At 31.2% G+C, this 19,749-nt stretch overlaps 1 protein-coding gene across 1 annotated transcript in view; it reads right to left on the bottom strand.

The window, feature by feature from the left end:
• The window catches only part of LOC145317414 (uncharacterized), a 29,195-nt gene extending 21,530 nt beyond the window's left edge, over positions 1-7,665 (bottom strand). The window contains exon 1 of the mRNA XM_080158491.1: positions 7,514-7,665. Within this exon, the coding sequence (XP_080014617.1) occupies positions 7,514-7,534 (21 nt within the window). The 5' untranslated portion in view covers positions 7,535-7,665. The remainder of the gene's footprint in view (positions 1-7,513) is intronic.
• Between the last annotated feature and the right edge of the window lie 12,084 nt (positions 7,666-19,749).

Genomic DNA, 19,749 nt, shown 5'->3' with positions numbered 1-19,749 from the left:
GATATTTATAACCTTAAATGTGTGTAATCCTTATAATGAAGTAACAGGATCTCTGTCTGTCTGTGTGTCTGTATGTGTGTACAGAAGGATCTCGCTAACAAATGAACCGATATGGTTTACAGTGTAGCTTCTAATATGTCCTGGAAAGGTTTATAGCTATTTTGGAGTAGTACCACCACCCACCCAAGAGAAATAGCAAAGAAGTAGCATCAAATTTGTATTCATCCGTAGATTATTGGAATTGGTGGATGATTTAAACAGAAAAATAGTGAGTTAATTAGTCAGCGAGAGAAGAAAACTCTTCTTAGAAGAACTCACTTTTGTGAATCCTTATAGTGCCTATAAAATAGACATTAGACGACATATTAGAATAGTCCATTTTTCTAAAAAAAAGAGTAAATGCAAAAAATTTAGGCAGAAAGATCCCGAATTACGTCATATTAGAATAATGAACAATTCTAATATGGCGTTATTTTTATTGGCCCTACAAAGAGCTTCCATTTTTGCTTACATAATTTGACCTGAAATTGAGTTCTGTCTTGACCATAAAAACAGCGAAACCAAATAAAACAAGCCATTACAAATTTATGATTTTTAAAATGTGGGAAAGAGTGAAGAAACAAAACTTAAATATAAACATTTGGAGAAAACTCTTTTGTATTTTGAATGTTTATTTTATAAAAGTCCTTGTGGTTTAAGAAGGAATCTTTTAAAAAGTAATTATTTTTTGCAGACGATATTAATGTGCTAATTACTTTCTGCCATTCAATATTGCCAGGTTACACAAGGTTAAAAAGATCCATAAAAATCTCAGATTAATTCGACACCTGGTCAATGTTTTTTTTATAATTTGTGATTTTCTGTGATTAGACTCGGTCTGTCTGTTACGGATAGCTATCATCTTTAATTTAGGTATGTTAGAATTGTTCTATGGAACAATATGATATCATTTTAAAAGCCCAGGACTTGCCAGAAAGCCTGTAAATTATTTTAAAATATGTACATTTTTGAGCTATTTTGACACAGGAATAAGGTATATAGCCAACAAGCGTAATATATCTAAATAATAAAAGGTATGATAAAAGGTCGTCAATTCAAATAATTGTTGCCCTTCCAACGATAGCTGAAAATCATGAATAGGTTTCGTGATTTTTTTCTGAATTAATTTCGTGGTGGGTATAAGTCATTTTGACATTAATTTTTCATGATAAAATTATCTAATTAACTTGATTTTTAAAAAACGTGAAGACTTGAGCTTCTACGGTAAGAATCTTAAAGTATTAGGAATTTTACCTCTTGTATCTGGGAGTCTCATCTAAGGAGGGATAGAGAAACCCGCTTTTTTTATTAATAGATATTGGACATTTTTTTGGGTGGGGGGAAGGTTATGATTTTCTTTTTCTTTTGTCATATCTCATAGAAGATAACATACCTCCTCTACCCCTAAAAAAGTCTAAATCCTGCAGTAGACCAATACTAAACTACCCTAAAAAGATACAGACAGAAAAATTGTATATGATATTCAAGTATACAAAGACTAAACTTATTTATAACTTGAATTATAACAGAATTGAATAATAATTATAATGAATTATCAAGAACTGCTATCATCTGGTAATTTAAGATATATAATAACTTATATTAAACCCCACTTCCGTAGTGCTACACTATACTAGTATACTATTTAGATGCAATAAATTCATAAAAAATATATAGGATACAATGACATGTAAATTGTCTAAATAAAAGGTTATTAGTTTTCAGAGAATATTAATTTTCATACTGGATTGGATTTTGCTTTTTATATTGATGGTGTAGATTGTTTTAAAAAAGATGGAAAAAACAGAAGATATGGGAAAAAACATAAGTGGCAAGTTTAATTATAATAAAGTATAACACTTTACATTCTCACATAAACGACCCCTTAAATATTGGATGTAAATATTCTTTTTTTCTCCTCGAGGTAGTCATTTTTTTCCCTGGTAGCATTTTTTTCCCCGATATCATTTGTTTCCCCGGAATATGTTTTAGTATAAAGAAATGTTCTATCGGTTTAAAACCTTTTCCATTCGATAGATCATACCGTCTTTGGAAAAGCTGTCAGACCGATTTTTGAAATTCAATCTGTGAAAAAAAGATATTCAAGTTTTGATTTTTTGTTTTGAAAATATTATTTTACATGTATTGACGCCATCTTGGATTATGATAATATTTTTAGTTCCTAAAACTTTTTTTAAAAATTAAATTTTTACAATGAAAAAAAATCTTTGAACTTAAATTGACCAATAATTTAAAGATTTTTTCTATTTAATTTGGAACCAAATCTAATTTCAGTAAACTCATTATCAATCGCACCTCTTATAGAAGTCAACCAAGCAATATTGAAAGTTTTACTTGTAAACAATGAAAACTAAAAGTAACTTATAACCGATTCCCCAACCCCTGTAAAAAAAAACATAACCACTTTCTTACAAAACAATTTGGTCATGATCAGAAACTAGACAGACCTTTATTTATTTCCTAAAACAATTTAATTGACTTTAAAAAGCAGCAGTCTTCTTGTTTTGAAATAAGGTTATAAATATCTGAAAAAGATACATCTGTTGATATTAAAGAGTAAAAGATGTTATAAAACAGATTTCAACTTTATTACTTTACTGCATGGAGGCTGCACCACTAGCTTAACTCTTGTTTCAAGAATAAGAATAGGATTTTAAGTTTATGTCCCTGTTCTGTTACGGGCAAAGTAAAGCTTTCTAGAAAATCGAAAAACTGTTTGTACCTTGTAATGTGAAGCTTTTTATAGTGCCTATATACTGGCCTACCATTGGTCAATTAAATGTATACTGGCATGCCATTGGAAATTTAGACTGTGTATTGGTCTGTCATTGGTCATTTGTATTCTAAGGCGACTTTTTCCGGCACTTTAAGAGTTTCAATTAATGTCATTCGTAGTGTCTTGAATAGAAAACAAAATTTTCTTTGCTTAAAATGCGAAGCCAACAATTCATATTTACTTCTATGAATTTTAACATGACAATTTTAAAGAAATTATAATATTTTATCTGCTTAACTATTTGATAAACAATGACACCAACATAAAATCCACATACAACAATACATATAATTTATACCGATTAAAATTGACCTTTTAGTTTAAATCAAACAATGAACAAGCATTTAAATTTCATTTTTTTGTATTTTTGTTAAAATTTTCTACAATATACAAATGTATCGATTGTCTGTTCATGTGATATTAAGATATCAAAAACAGCTAGATCATAAATTTAAAATAAGGTTTGTAATGATAATTATATGACATTTTCTTGGGGAAAGCTCGGAGATACGGAAAGTGTCATGTTTGACGTCATGAAAATACATACTTTTAGACGTTTTTTTATGACGTCACACATGACACTTTTCGTATCTCCGGAAAGCTCACTGAAATTATTGTATAAGACGCAGCCAATGCATTTGAATTGCAATGCAATGGTTTGAAATAAAAAAACAAGGATGACAACATCCATATCAGTGAAGCTTTACAATTCAGACAGACAAACAAGCATTAACAAATATAGAGTAACAACTCTTTTAAAATTCAAATTATTTGGAAGTTTGAACTAAATTCCGTTAACATCTATCCTAAAATTATTTAAATACTTGATGCTGAATATGAAAATATTCACAATTTAAACTTGATTGTGGAGATGTTATACCAAATGGTCCAATAAATAAACATACTAAAAATTAAATAAATAGGATCATTAAATATATCATATGCAATATTGTGATTAAAATAAGTTCAAAATCTTTACGTTAAATAAAATGGACATACGATCTTTTGATTAATTATAGAGTTGCTACGCTTTTTAAAATGTACCTTACCGATACAGAAATTATCATGTCAAGTTTGAAATCAATAGGGCAATTCTAACGTGGATAAATTATCAAGACAGCGTAAAGTGCCACCAAAAAATGACGTCATACAATAAAATTCACCAATGAGAGGCCAGTATACACTTAATTGACCAATGGTAAAATTTATTCTGGCCTCTGATTGGTCAATTTTATTGTTTTATTTTTTGGATGCACTGTTCTGATACGCTGTCTCTAAATTATCGATAAGAGCTATCCTTTACGGACGTACGGACGGACATACATAGAAGTGTCGATTTTAAAAAGAATCCGACAATAAACTTTAAACAAAACAAATTTTAATCCGAGTTATTTAAAAAACATTACACATTGAACTCTTCTTTTTAATTATCTAAAATAATCTAAATATTTATTTACTGTACACTATTATAAAATTTAATAATAAAGATAATAATTACGTTTAGTAAGTATATAATTATCATATATTTTAGATAAATATTGAGTTGCAACAAAAAAAATAAATTTAATAAACATGCAATCCTATTAAATAAAGTAGTAAGCTTTTTTGTATGTAGCAAAGGATTTCAATAACTAATGAACTAACTTGGTTTTAGGTAAGCTTTACATAGGTCCCGTATTGGTTTCATACTATCTAATTTTCAGATTTAAGTCTCGGGGTGGTTTTAAGCTATTCTTTGCCATTTTTTGTCTCTTTGAGTACAGAGCCTCTAGATGCTAGGGGTGAAACCGCTACAGTTTAATATAAACAAAGAGACAATTATATATTATAATTTTCAGTTTGTTAGTTAACGAGGTACTACGAGCTAATAATACCAAGGCTACTCTATAATTCTCCTAGTCTTCCCGTCAGTTAGTCCGTTAGCCCTTCACGCTTTTTAAGCTAGTGTTCATTTCTAGTAGCGAAAATACTTTACAAGGGATCATATCTGTCCGGCTTTTTTTCTGTGACACAAAATATCTCTTCCGTTTCTTAGCTATCCAGCTATCTCTCTTTATCGCAATCTCTTTTTCTCTTATTTCTTTCTCTCTCTCTCTCTCTCTCTCTCTCTCTCTCTCTCTCTCTCTCTCTCTCTCTCTCTCTCTCTCTCTTTCTCTTTCTATGTTTAGCTTATCGTTACAAAAGGCTTAGGTACAAAAGGACGTAATCATCCTTGTTAGACAATGACACTAAAAATAATCTTTGAATCAATATTGTCAACAAACAGAGCAGCTTCACTCCCAAAACTAATCAGACACCCCTTAATGACAACATGAACCATATATAGACAGCACAAACTGTTGATGATTTGATTCGACAATAATTAACTCCAATGCAAATGAACATTATAAACCAGAATATGTAATCATATTATTGCTATTAAGCATTAAGTGTATATCAATTATTTAAAAATTAGGTAATTTCCTTTATTTTGTTAGCGTACTAAATAAACGGTACCCTTAAAATTTTAAATACACACACATTAGGAGAAAACATTTAACTATAAATTGCTCTTGTACCCAAAATTTTATAACAACCTTATATTATTTTTTATTTCAAGAACTGTTATTGCTTGGTTCCAGACTAGCAGTGTTCAATCTTTTCAACCAATAATTTTGCTCACCATAAGGGGTAATTTTGTTTATAATCATTCCATGAAGATCCCAAGAAATACCATAATATGGGGAGGGTGGTTGGTTGTCAATGCATATTAACCTAAGTTAGGTAGAATTTATAAGAGCCCCGCAGGTTTTGAGTTGTCTGACGCGCTATTATGACAAGGATTTGTATCCCCATAATCTAAGATAGGGAATTTATACTATGGTCCTATATGGAATCAAATAAAGGGATTATACCGAATATTCCAATAAATCATGCGTAACCCGCTTAAAAGTTATCTAATTATTTTTGTTTCCTTGTCGCATAAAACGCATAGCATGTTTGTTTGTTTGTTTGCGTGTGTGTGTGTCTGTTTGTCAGTATATCTATTGTTTATATGTCTTTTCCCGTTATTAATAATTATTATTAGCAGACGGGTCAGGTGCTTTTATTATATGAGAGTTGGAAGGAGTGATTTACAGCGTCTATTAAAATAATATTTTTTTCATTCAGCGGTTTAGTCCCTGGCATTACGGGAGGATGTTTTCTCTTAAGACCAGCGATGTTGAGCTGAGGAGTTACCCAAACATGTCGCCCAGAAATAGATTACAGAATAGCCGAATACCTAAGCACAGCCTCACTGAAAAGAATAACCGTTCGGGCCGGCGGTTAGGGATATCTTATGGAGTAGACAGTCATCCTACCTATTTCACTTGCAGCTACGGCACTTGAGGAAGGGAAGAGGGCGAAAATGAGTTTAAAGTTCAATGAGAAAAAGTGGTGGTTAGCGAGAATTTTGATCAGGGGCGTCCAAGGGGGGGGAGGTAAATGGTGATTCCCCCCCCCCTTCCCCAATGAATTAGGGAGGCCGTAGGGACCCAAAAAATTCATAATTTATAATGTCTTACCTTTCCCCCTCTCAAATAAAAAAGCTTGGACGTCCTTGCTTTTAATATAAGCAGAGATAAAAACAGATAGACAGACAAAAATCCTTTTACTTTTGTATACTGATTTTCAACTTCCCAACTAAAAACTCCTCTCCTTTATTAAGGAAACTAAAATTAAAATTGATTTTATTGAATATTTTTTTCTTTGTTTGTTTATGGATTATTATTTTATTATTATCAAATATTAATTAATATCATGGTGATTAGTAGTAGCGAAGTTACTCCATAAATACTTTGTCTGTCTCTCTATATTTTCGTCTGTCCGTCTGTTTGTTAGTCTATATTTTCGTCTGTATGTCCGTAAGTATGTTAGTCTATATTTTCGTCTGTCCGTCTGTATGTTAGTCTATATTTTCGTCTGTCTCACTGTCTGTCCGTCTGTATGTTTGTCTCTTTTTCCGTCTGTCTGTTTGGTTATTTGTTCGTCTGTATGTTTGTTTATATTTCCGTCTGTCTCACTGTCTGTCTGTCTGTATGTTTGTCTCTATTTCCGTCTGTCTGATTGGTTATTTGCTCGTCTGTAATTTTGTCTATATTTCCGTCTGTCTGTTTGTCTCTATATTCATCTGTCTGTTTGGTTATTTGTCCGTCTGTATGTTAGTCTATATTCCGTCTGTCTGAATGTCTGTTTGGTAACTGTTCATATGATTAACAATAAATGAAAATCTACCCTATGTTTCATTTGGTCTGTCAGTCTGTCTTGCGGAAATAGAATTGCTAGTTTTCTTTTTAGCTATTCCCACCAATTCAAGTATATAAATATAAAAAATATAGAGTCACCCAACAAAAAAATGACATATTTGAATATTAGATAATAATTGAATCCCTTAAACCCAAAATCAATGATTGTATTTCTAAATTATGACAATTTTTAAAAATTGTAAACAGCCTTTACACATTGTCTTAGCATACCACAGCCTTTTCACTTTCAGCAACCGAAAGGTGCAGCCAATCCAATCAGCACTTAGCCGAGGCATACCGCATTCGTAGCCCCAAACTTGTATTCAGCTACATTGGCCCATCCACGACATTTCATTTTGACCAGTTTTTATCCAGTTTATCAATATCAAGCACCATGTGAAAAAAAAATTACCTTAGTCTGATGAATCTTCATGATGTGATATGCTACACATACACACACATATATAAATACACCCTCACATCAGTGTGTGTTTGTTTAATTTGAGTTTGTGTGTCAGAAAAAATTGATGAAGCTGCACATTTACACAAAATAACTTTTACATTTTCTCTGCAAAAAATTTGGCTAAGATTAATTGTCTAATTGTAAAAATTTGATGAGATAGAAACTATTGCAAAGGATGATTGACAGCAATAAAATGCCGTTTCTCGAAGTCGTACGCGGTCATACGCAATGTTGGAGGAATGACGCAAATTTCAGATATCAGTTTTCGTTATTGAGAAAAAATCATCTTTCTATAGTAGCGAATTAGATAATCATGCATGCATCGCTTTTATCTTATAAAGAAAATAAGTAAATCAAATCGCGAAAACTGAGATCTGAAGTTTACTCTTCAAACATTGCGTATGACTGCGTACGACTTCGAGAAACGGCATTTTATTACTGTCCATCGCTAAGGATGTGTAGGTAGCGGAAGGGGTCATGCGTATGAAAATATTGTAGAGTGGTCAATATTTTGTTAAAATTGTATATGAGGCATGGAAGATAGTTGAATTTGAAAACATTGATAAAAGAGAAGATCTAAATCTTATTCTGAGGGAACGCCAAACGAATGATAACTCTTGTAGAGCATCAGTACTTAAAAAGCAGAACATTATTTTCTAAGTCTAAACCAACTTGTGCATAAATCTGTTGCGTAAACAAACGGACGGACCAACCCTAATCATAGAAAGCTTTGCTGTTAAAAACATTGAATTCCTAAAAGTACCAAATTTAACCAAAGTTTTTAAAGTTCATTTCTTATAAGTTCATAAGATGTTGACAACTCCAACTAAAATCCAGAAAGATAACCATTTTAGAAATATGATAAAAGATGCTATTAGAATAAAAATACATCAAACAATAACACAATAAGCCATTACTAAAAAAATAGGTAAAATTACTTTTTATAAATTTTTAACAGGTTTAAAGCATAAAAGGTAGGAGTAGGAATGTTCTTTAAATTACTAATAAAATAAATCTTAATTGTTTCAGTCAGGAAATATTAAAAATGTAAAAAAAAGTTGTCCAGCCTATTACACAATTAGATATTACATGCTTGGTTACAAAATAATGCAAATTTCAATTTCTTTTTTTCTCTCATTTTTTCTAAATTTTGAATTGCAAATGAATGAATTTACAAATAAAATAACAGGATTAATTATACTTAATGAAGGAAGCCAGGAAGCAGGTGGTATATGGCATCACTAGAAAAATATTCTCTGGTCAGTAAATTACAACAAATCTTAATGGTATATTACTTAGAGAGAGAGAGAGAGAGAGAGAGAGAGAGAGAAGGGGGACATTGGGCTGTTTATTGCATTAGTTCCGAACCTAGTAATAGTGTCTAACTTTTTATCTTTGTGAAGTAACAAAAATCCATCTCTTTTTTAGGGGTTTCCTTTTCCACCTCCCCTCTCATCCTTCGATTTTTGTTACGTCACAAAGATCAAAAGTTAGACACTATTACTAGGTTTATTAGTCCCCAACGTTTTATAATAATGTTTCTAATTCATTGACTTAACAACTTTAGTAAATTCGATTGGTTGGTTCATTAAGTTGAGTGTTCAAACGCTTCAACCACAAATTTTAACTAAAGAAGGGTTGATTTTTTGGTATCATCATTGGGTATGTATTGTACATCAATTTATTGGTCATTGTCTTATCCCTTTAGATCCATGGATATTACTTCTATATTTACTTAAATATAGCTCTCTTACACGGGATGCCAAAAAGCATGTTTTATTCTTATATTTATTTAGTGTGTCGGTTAGATGGTAATGTAATGCCCTTCTATGTGAGATTATAGTGTTTTCTCCACAGCTAGAGAATTGCCTAATTAGAAATTATTGTCTATTTTATCATTAAATCATTCAAAAAAGGGCAAACATATTTTAGCAATAATTTTGGATTGAATGAAATTTACGAATTGTAGATATTCACAAGGAAAACGTTTAAATTTAAAGCTTTTATATTGCATTTAAAATTGCCGAAAATTTTGATATTGTTTTTTCTTATTCAAATTGTTGCCTAAATTTGTTTTGTTATGTTACTAAAGGGAATTGGGTAAGTATGGAAAAAAGGAAGTATGTTGTGGAAAGGAGGAATTTCAATTAGAGTTGTTTGTTACAATCCTTATACCCTGTCCCTGTAGTAGGATAATATGTACCCAAAAGCGAGTACGGTAGTCATTAATATGTTAGCTTTGCATTATTTATGACTAGCGGCACGTAAAATATCTTCTTTTCAATCTATGTTAAGATCAGCTGTTAACCAAAAAATATCTGAAGGGCCGCTGGGCGGCACTAGTTAAATAATTTTTATTTTTTTTTGAGGGGGGGGGGCGATTACTATGTAAGGATGGACTTACCCTCCCCCAAAATAGTTTTAAACCTGACCAGGACCTACACTGTAAAGGAGAACCGTATCGGTTAAGCGGTTAGCGAGATCCTTCGGTACACATACACACACACACACACAGACAGACAGAGATCCTTTTACTTTATTATAAGGATATCAAAATTTATCTTGACTTCAATTTAGTTCCTAATTTTAGTCAAGAAGTAGAAAATAAAACTATATCTGCGCAACCATTCATAAATCATTAAAATTTATAACACAAAATATGATAAATGACTGAGAACAAAAGATTTAAAATAAATATATTTCAGGACAAACACAATAGTGACAAACGTCGGAGTGGACAAAAGCAGGAGTGTCTAAAATGTTAAGTTTATGCATGTTAGGTTAGGTTAATATATAAAAATACCCCCCGCAGAGGTTAGGCATTTAAAAAACCTGTAAGATGGTTTAAAATAGGTTATGTTAGGTTAAGTGTCCTCTCCTACGTTTGTCCACTCCGACTTTTGTCACTCCTGCGTTTGTCCTAGGATCTATATTTCTTATTATAGCAGACCTAAGGAAGAAAAATTAATCTTCTCCTCCATTCATTCCTCCTTAAATCAACATATGGAATAAAGGTACACAAAAAAGTAATTTATATTTTTGAAAATGAATGGATGATAAGTTTTTCTCTCATTTTCTAAAAGATATGTAGATAGATACCGAGTAGTCCGAAAAAATATGCAACGTAAGTTTAAAATCTACTAATAGATACTAAAATGTTGCTTCTAAAAAAAGACTGTTTGAAAATATCTTTGTTCATTTTAGTATATCTAACCTTTTAGAATATTTGAGAAAAACAAGAGAAAAACCCACATGTGCAGAATGGGTACTATAAAAAATTGGACCATGATTTTGCCTGTCATCGCAAATAAGATGTAATTAAATGATTTTTGCTTGATGCAAAATGGGTTGATATTTGCATGAAAGATATTTTAAGCTTTTTTCTTGAAAAAAAAACATCAGTATAGAGATGTACATTTAGAATTGATTTTTTTGTATTGCAATTTAAACATTAATTCAAAGATTTATCTTGATAAAATAATTCTTCAATACCTTTAGCAATTTCTCTCTTATTCAAACCCTTATTTATATTTTCAAAAGATAAAATTAACGAAAACCTATTTAATGAGAATTTTATTGGTTTTTTTTTTTGAGAAAATAGCCTAAAACTATCTTAATGCCATTAAAGATCTTTTTATATAAACAGAAAATATTTACTATTTTTTCGTTGATTACCAAATATCTAATACAAATCAAATTAATTTTTATCTGCTCCAGCTACGCCACTTTAGGATATAATTGTCCTTGTTAAAAATGATCACTAGTATGACTACACACAAACACCCTTTAAATGCACACGGACATATCATATCACATTTGGAATATAACTACTTACTATACTTCATAATACCATTTAAACCTTCGCGTACTCGTCAAAATTACACGCACATACATACACACACACACACACACACACACACATACAAATATGCACAAATAAGACATCACACACGCCTAGTTAAACATTTAATTGTCTTAAAAATTTTGCGTTTACACTTGTATTTAACCAATCATTTATGAAGTATTTTTTTACAGCTAATAAACCCTGACTTTTTTTTTATATATTTTAAGCAGCCACTCTATAAATGGGACATATATTTACGTACAATGTTCTATTAAAGCTACGCCTCTAGAAGCTTTAGGAGCACTTGAGGAGATGGGAATTCAATAGTCCAATTTGTATTTAATAAAAAAGAAAAATTTAAAAAATTTAAATTAAGTTGTTAAAAAAAATTATTTTTTCGAAAGGTAATATTTTTTCTAGGGGCGATTTCTCTCGGGATGGTGGTGTTACCCTCCACTAAAACAGTTATTAACATTCCCAGGACCTATGAGGAGCAACCCTGTAAAGGAGAACCATATCGGATCAGCGGTGCTTATTATGAAAATAATTGTCCTAGTTTTTTTCCGGACAAGAATGAATTCTTAATTTAAGATTTTTAAATTTACTATTTGCCCAGGCCCTAGCCTCCATGGGAGGTTGGGAGATGACAGAAAAATAGCTTAAAACCACCCCATGATATATAAAGCTTATCTGAAAAGCTCAACTGATTTTAACCAGCAATTTATGAGATCTTTAACTAATGACAAAAAATCTAACTAGTTTATATAAGAGGATTTCGAAACTTCTCCAAAAAGTTAGAATTGGTTAGATAGTCATTCATATTGTATGTCAACGCAATTCAATAGAATTTGAAAGCCATTTAAAGATGCTAAAGATACAGATACCAAAGATAAAATTAGAATATTAATCTATCTTCCACTGTCCTCTCCCTATATCCCTGTGGTGTGTCAATAGTTAAAAATTGAATTTCTTCAACAATTTTAAACTTTTTTTTACATTGTTTTGCCTTCTCGCAATAATTACAAATATTGATTTGACGTTGACAATTTTTGAGTTGCGTAGCTGCACTACAAGTTTTATTAGTTCGTCTGTATGTTATTTAAGTGCATTCTTTCAATTTACTTCTTTTACCTTAATTAAGGTAAAATTAGTTTCAATAAACGATGTCTGCCCGTCTGTCTGTCTTTCTGTCTGGATGAAGCTTTGCTATTATTGGACAAAATTATCCTTGTGTAGCCTTTGTTGATTCTATTGATCTTTTCTACAAAATTACAATAGAAGTTTCAGAATTTTAGAAGATTTATTACATATAGATTTACATTTCCAGTATTGCTTCGCAACCGATTAATATCCGCTGGTTTAGAACCTTTTCTTATCCATCAAATTACAGATATTTTTGTCTCGTCTCGTCTTACCTTTACTTTACTTAACCTAACCTTAAATAAGCTTAGAAACATGTAGGATATTTGTGTGTGTGTGTAAGTGTTCAACTCTCACAAAATTTCAATTGAAAAAAACAAATACACACCCCTAATTTGTTATACTCTGCCCCTAGAGGCTAGGGTCAGGGAGTCAGACACTGGCATGTACAATGTACATTAAGTGATAGACAAATAGATTGTGTAATATTGTGAACAAGTAAGCAGGGAAGGAAGGGACATTAGGTTTTTATTACGCTAGTCACCAAAGTTTTATATTAACTTTTTCTTATTCGTTGGCTTAACAACCTTGGGGACATTTAATGAATTTTGATTGGTTGGTTTATAATGTTGAGCGTCCAAATGTGTCACCAACTTATTGTAATCTACAGAAAGGGTAATTTTTGTATCATGATTGGGAATGTACAATTAATTTATCGGCCATACTCTTATCCCTTTAAATCCCTGACAAGTAAGTATATGTATGTTAAAGAAGTTATTCTTCCAGAAAAATTTCATCATGTTCCAATTTTTCAGTAATTCAAACACGCATGAAAATTATAGTTGTCCTATAGTATGTAAAAGAGAAGCTTTTTTACACTTTGGATGTATTCTTCTGTCTGTACATCTTAAGTCACGGTGTATAAAGAAATATCTAATTATTTTTTAATATTCTGTCAGGGATGTGTCGGTTTCTAGTTTGGACAACATCATGTTATACTAAAGACTTTAAGAATTGTCCCTTCTGCTGATATGTCTGTCGTGCGACACTAGTATGGGGAATGACGTGGCCCATAAACATAAGCAACTTCATACCATGCACAATTAGAACTTCTAGAAAAAGGTCGTGCAATCAAATGCTTGTCTGTTGGGTTTTACCTAACCAAAGTAGTATCCAAAACATAATATACCCCGTTGACATATCAATTTAGTTAAATAGACGATATTTATGATAAAGATATTTGAACGACAAAGAGGTCAAAATATGTTTCGGTGCTTAAATTTAAAATTTCTTAATTTTACTCATTAAAGTTCGGATTTAGACCTGGAATAATTAATTTCATTGATTTGATTTTCTTTAATTTTCGATTTCTTTGGCAATTAGAAACCATATTAAATACGTTTAAGAATTACAACATTATATGAAAGTAGTTACTTCCCCCTTACTAAGAGGACAGCGGGGAGAGGTCAAGAAAATAGCTTAAAACCGCCCCAAGATGATTTTAAAGCATACCTGAAAAGTAGAACTATTTCGGATCCATAGCTTCTGAGATCTTTAGCTTCATTTATAAAAAAACCTTACTACTTTATGTTATAGGATAGAAGTTAATCATATATTTTCTCAAATGGATAAAACAATCAATTATGCTTAACCAGACATGACATTTTAAAATAAACGTTTTCACAGTTGACAGAAAATTAGCCATTAATCGATTTTTTTATTTAAATTAATAGGAAATTGTGAAAAACTGTTCTTTTACTGGGATTTAGCCCACATCAAAATTATGCATAAAAAACCAAATCCTAATTTTCAGAGGAAGGGGGGGGTTGTCTCCGCTAGGCACTTTAAGGGTAAACAATTAGTAATTTCAATGGTATTCTTTCCAAGGAATTGATTTTTTGATTAAGATTTATCAGTGCAGTTAACAAAACAGAAAGCGTGCCTATAATATATTTGTCTATGTTTTGTAGTTTTATATTATCACTTAATATTGTGCTCTGGTTAATTAATGTTTGAAATAAATTTACTAAATGATTTGATGTAGGGTAGATATAGATAATTAATCTTAATTGTGTTGACAACAATCTGAGTAAAAGCAACCACAATAATCACTCACACACACACACTCACACACACACTCTCACACACACAAAAACACTATCCAACACAAAATATCCTTTTGAAAGGGAAGCTTTTCTATATTTAGGGTCAGTTTTTACGTCCAAACCAGAATTTCCAAAAATTTAGGCTTGATAGAATCGTCCTATCATTTTCAAACTTTGCAAAATGATTCCTACAACAAAACCTAGAAATTCAAAAATATAATTCAAAAAGGAAAATATACATTCTTTTCAGGGGCTGTAATTTCATATAAGGCGGTGGGGGGGGGGGGGAATTTCTCCTTAGAGGGTGATTTAACTTTTTCCAGTAAATAGATTTAAAAAAAAACAGGAAATAAAAGTTTCAATGAAGAAAAATCATATACGTTCAGCTGTTAGCGAGATCTTTATGCTCAAACTAACAGACAGATAGACACACAAATATTGTAAAGAGTAAAAAGTAAATATTTTGCAGTTGTAAAAAAATATAGATTTCCTGATTCTTAAAATAAACATAAAATTTTTGTGGTAAGACTAATTTTGTTTCTTGACCTTCTATAGATAATAGACATAATAGAATAGATATATTTTTCACGGGGTAGTTTTCTTATTAATTCAATGTACCAATTGAAACATTTAAAGTTCTAGTCATTTTACAATTTGGAAGGCAGCAGATTTCAATTGATATAAATAAAATTTTAGCTTTTATGTTTAGAAATCAAGTAAGCAGGAGGTTTTAAAAATTAAAATGAACCATATATTATATTTATAACGTCCATTTTAAAGAATTATCAAGCTTTTACTCTTGTAGGGAAATATAGGATATTTTGGCAGTAATCACTTTTTTTGTACCGGTTTTTTTTTCAGGTAGAAAAATATGACAGATATATTTGCGTGCAAAAATATTACTTAACTGGCCCAAAAAACCTGTTATAACGTTCTGACGTCAAAAAGTGTCTTTTATATGCTTTATTAAAAAAATGTTACTTTGAAATGTAAAAAGATATAAAAACTGTGATCAAATACTTGGTACAAAAATGTGACCTGTTTTAATTTTGTACTCACTCTTAATATGATTATGAACAAAATTTTGATGTGCGTGTGAAAATCTGTAGTTCTACATAAATTCATCGGCTCTAAGTGCGTTTGTGTAACAGCAAATAAACTATAACAAAGTTATTTTCTAACGTCCGTAAGTCCAATGACAATAGTTACATAAAATGTCCATAATAACATCCACATAGCCACCAAAACGTTGTCAAATATTAGCTAGTTATTGTTTTAGTAATTAGTTCAATTTAAAGTAATTTTTTTAGGGGGGGGGGGGAGGTTGCATATTTTTCTAGTGGCCATATATATCTTGTGTTCGGGGACTTTTTCTTTCCCCGGTAAATAGTCTAGAACCAATACTAAGCCTTCCTAAAAAATGTTAAGCAATCGGTTTTACAGTTTACAAGACTATACTGGACTACGGAATATGAAATTTAGATAAGATTTATATACAAAACAAAACAAAAACAGCCATTTTATACTTTTAATCAGTTTCACAATTCGGCTGAGACAATATAATATTATATAAGAATAATGAAGCGTTGGAAAATGTCATGTTTGACGTCATAAAAATTTATTCTTTTTGAAATTGCTGAAAATTTGAATATTAATTTGGCGTAAAACTATTTTTGTTCTGTAACTAACGGGAAGTGGGTAAGAAGGAGGGAAAATAAGGAAGTAGGTGTGGGCCCTGTGGGGAAATTTTCACTTATAATTGGTTGTCCGAATCCTGGTCTCTTGTCACTGCTACTTTGTACTATTATTATCCTTATTATTAGGATCTTGTGTGTTGTATGGAAAAATAACTCCCGAGGTGAGATTACTAGCAATTAAAATCTACTTTGTGATAAAAACATAAGAATAAACGACACATACATACATACATTTTCAGCTTTTGTTTTTGGATAATTATGTTTAAAGAATAGTACAATCAGAAATATATACAGTGCCGAGAATTATCAATGTTTGGAGGGGAGGGGACATTGAGCTGTTAATTACATTAGCCCCAAAAATTTTATTAAAAACTTTTACCTATTCGTTGGCTTAACAGTTCGGTGTCCAAACGTTTCTTCAACCACTAATTATAATTCACGGAAGGGTAGGTTTGGGTATCATCATTGGGGATGTATTGTACATGAATTTATCGGCCATTGTCTTATCCCTTGAGAACCCTGTTCGGATTAGCAATGACAAAAAGTTGAACACTGTGTTATTGAATAGATTTTCGTCAGTCGGCAAACTCGTCCCAACAGAATTCAGCAATCTATCTTTGTTAAGAGCAGAGAAATTTTATTTCCTCCAGAGTACTACAGAAAGACCGAAAAAGTAGGGCTTAGAATGTTTTTAAAATGTCAGCACAAAAATTGTAATAACAGTAAAAAATCACATTTCCTGGGTCTGACCTAAAGACTGACGAACAATATGACTTGTATACTAGATGCTTATTAGTTAAATTTACAAGAAAACAAGGATGACAACATCCATAAGTAGCGAAGCACAAAAAATAAAATCATAGATGGTAATACGTACAAGTAGATTTAAAGTGTATTTATTAATTGATTTATTGGAGAAAATAAACACTAAACCCTGTTTTATTTTTTATAATGATGACGTTCAAAGTTAATTACATAAAAGATGCTCATAACAATGGGAAAAATTATTTTGATAATGATATCCCAAAAAGGTTTTAAAATTGGACCAAAAACGCCAAAGATATAGGGAAATATGTAAAACATATAAAAATAGCAAAAACCTGCTAATAGGCAGTCTGACCGCCATTCTTGTTTTCTTAAAACGACAGGAAATTTATTTTCTAAATCCTTAATTTAAAAAAATTTGGAAAATTGGACTATATACATCAAAGATATGGAAAATTTTCAAAATAGCCAAAAACCTGCCAAAAGGAAGTCTGACCGTCATGGTTGTTTTCTTTAAACAACAGGAAATTTAATTTTGATATGTATAACTGAAAAAATTTTGGAAATCGTACCATAAAAACCAAAGATATGGAGAAAAATGTGAAAAATACAAAAATAGCCTAAAACCTGCTGAAAGGCAGTCTGACCGTCATGGTTGTTTTCTTTAAACAACAGGAAATTTAATTTTGATATGTATAACTGAAAAAATTTTGGAAATCATACCATAAACACCAAAGATATGGAGAAAAATGTGAAAAATACAAAAATAGCCTAAAACCTGCTTAAAGGCAGTCTGACCGTCAAGGTTGTTTTCTTTAAACGACTGGAAATTTAATTTAGATATCTATAACTGAAAAAATTTGAAAATCGCACCATAAACACTGAAGATATGGTGAAAAATACAAAAATAGCCAAAAATACCGTCATCGATGTTTTATACTTAATTGTGCTTCTTAATGATGGGAATGTTGTCAAAAAATTTCAGCATTCTATCTTTTATAGGAGCTGAGTAAATCTCATTTCCCCCATAGCGTTACGGACTGACGGACAAAGTAAATTATAGAGTAGCTTCGCTACTAAAAAGGGCTAAAGCTGAAATCATTAACATAAATATCATAAATATAAATTCGATGTTATATGAAACCTGCGCTCCTAGACACGAAAACAGTAAAAGTGTCTGACTATGACGTCAGAAAAAAATAACAACTAACCAATGAGAGGCCGCTATATTTTTTACCATATACTGGCTTCTCATTGGTTAATTGTTGATTTTTTCAGAATATGGGATTATTCCAAAACAGTTGGCTAAAAAAACTATGACAGAATATTTATGTTTTTTCGCAATTGTTTTTCTTTATTAGATTACTAACAAAGGAAAAAATTATGATCAAAATTTAAATGTTAATATTTTAAGTTTTTAAAAATCTTGGAGGGAGAGGACAGTGACGATAAGATTTATTCACAACCCCTTTTCTTCGCAATATTTCATAGCTATTTAAGATACTTTTCTTGCATTAAAAATCTTTAGGGTAGTAGAGAAAAAACAAAGATGACAACATCCATAAGTAGCGAAGCTCGAAAATCACAAAAACTTGAAAAACTAGGAATCGATCTAGCACCCTAACCAATAAAGGTATCTTAATAAAAATAGGTGGAATCCTTATACTAAAGTAACAGGATGTCTGTGTGTCTGTGTGTGTGTCTGTACCGAAGGATCTCTCTAACCGCTGAACCGATCGGGTTCTCCTTAACAGGGTAGATTCTCATATGTCCCGGGAAGGTTTATAACTATTTTGGGGGAGGGTACCACCACCCTCCCTAGAGAAATAAATTTTTTTTTAAATTTCTCAATTTTAGAAAGCGAGTTCAACGAAAAACAAACATCAAACGTAATTTTTTTTCACTTTTTCTTTTAAAATCTAAAATAAGAAATTGAATTATTAAATTCGACTCTCTCCTCCTCAAGTGCCCCTAGAGGCCTCTAGGGGCGTAGCCGCTAGTTATGTATAAAGTAAACTTGTTCAATCCCTGAAAATTTCAACTGTCTATCTTGTATAGGGATTGAAAAAATCATGAAAACTTAAAAATCTAGGAATCGATCTAGCACCCCAACCAATAAAGGCATCTAAATAAAACTTAATCGAAATATGTAAAATCTAAATTTATTCAATCCCTGAAAATTCCAGCCATTTATCTTGAACAGGAATCGAGAAAATTACAAAAACGTAAAAATCTAGGAATCGATCTAGCACCCCAATTAACAGACAGACGGATAAAACAATGTATAGATTAGATGGGCATATGTCATATGAATCTTCACTAAAAATTTCAGCTGTCTATCTTGAATAGGAGCCGAGAAAATCACGTTTCCCCAATAGCGTTACGGACGGACTGACTGACTGACTGACGGACGGACGGAAATAGTGAATTATAGAGTAGCTTCGCTAATAAAAATTTGTCTTAAATAACAGCTAAATAAATCCCATAATCGCACATAGTGTGGTACGTCTGGCTGGACGGACATACAAGGTTAATTTTAGAGTAGCCTCGCTACAACAAAAAATGAATACAAAAATCATTATCGATTTTTATTACATGCATAATAAGTAAATATTTAAACCAAAGAATCCATAA

This window comes from Acartia tonsa, chromosome 4 (assembly GCF_053477335.1).
Source record: "Acartia tonsa isolate MP-2025a chromosome 4, ASM5347733v1, whole genome shotgun sequence".
In the NCBI taxonomy this organism is placed as follows: domain Eukaryota; kingdom Metazoa; phylum Arthropoda; class Copepoda; order Calanoida; family Acartiidae; genus Acartia; species Acartia tonsa.
This window is presented reverse-complemented; position numbering and strand designations above follow the sequence as displayed.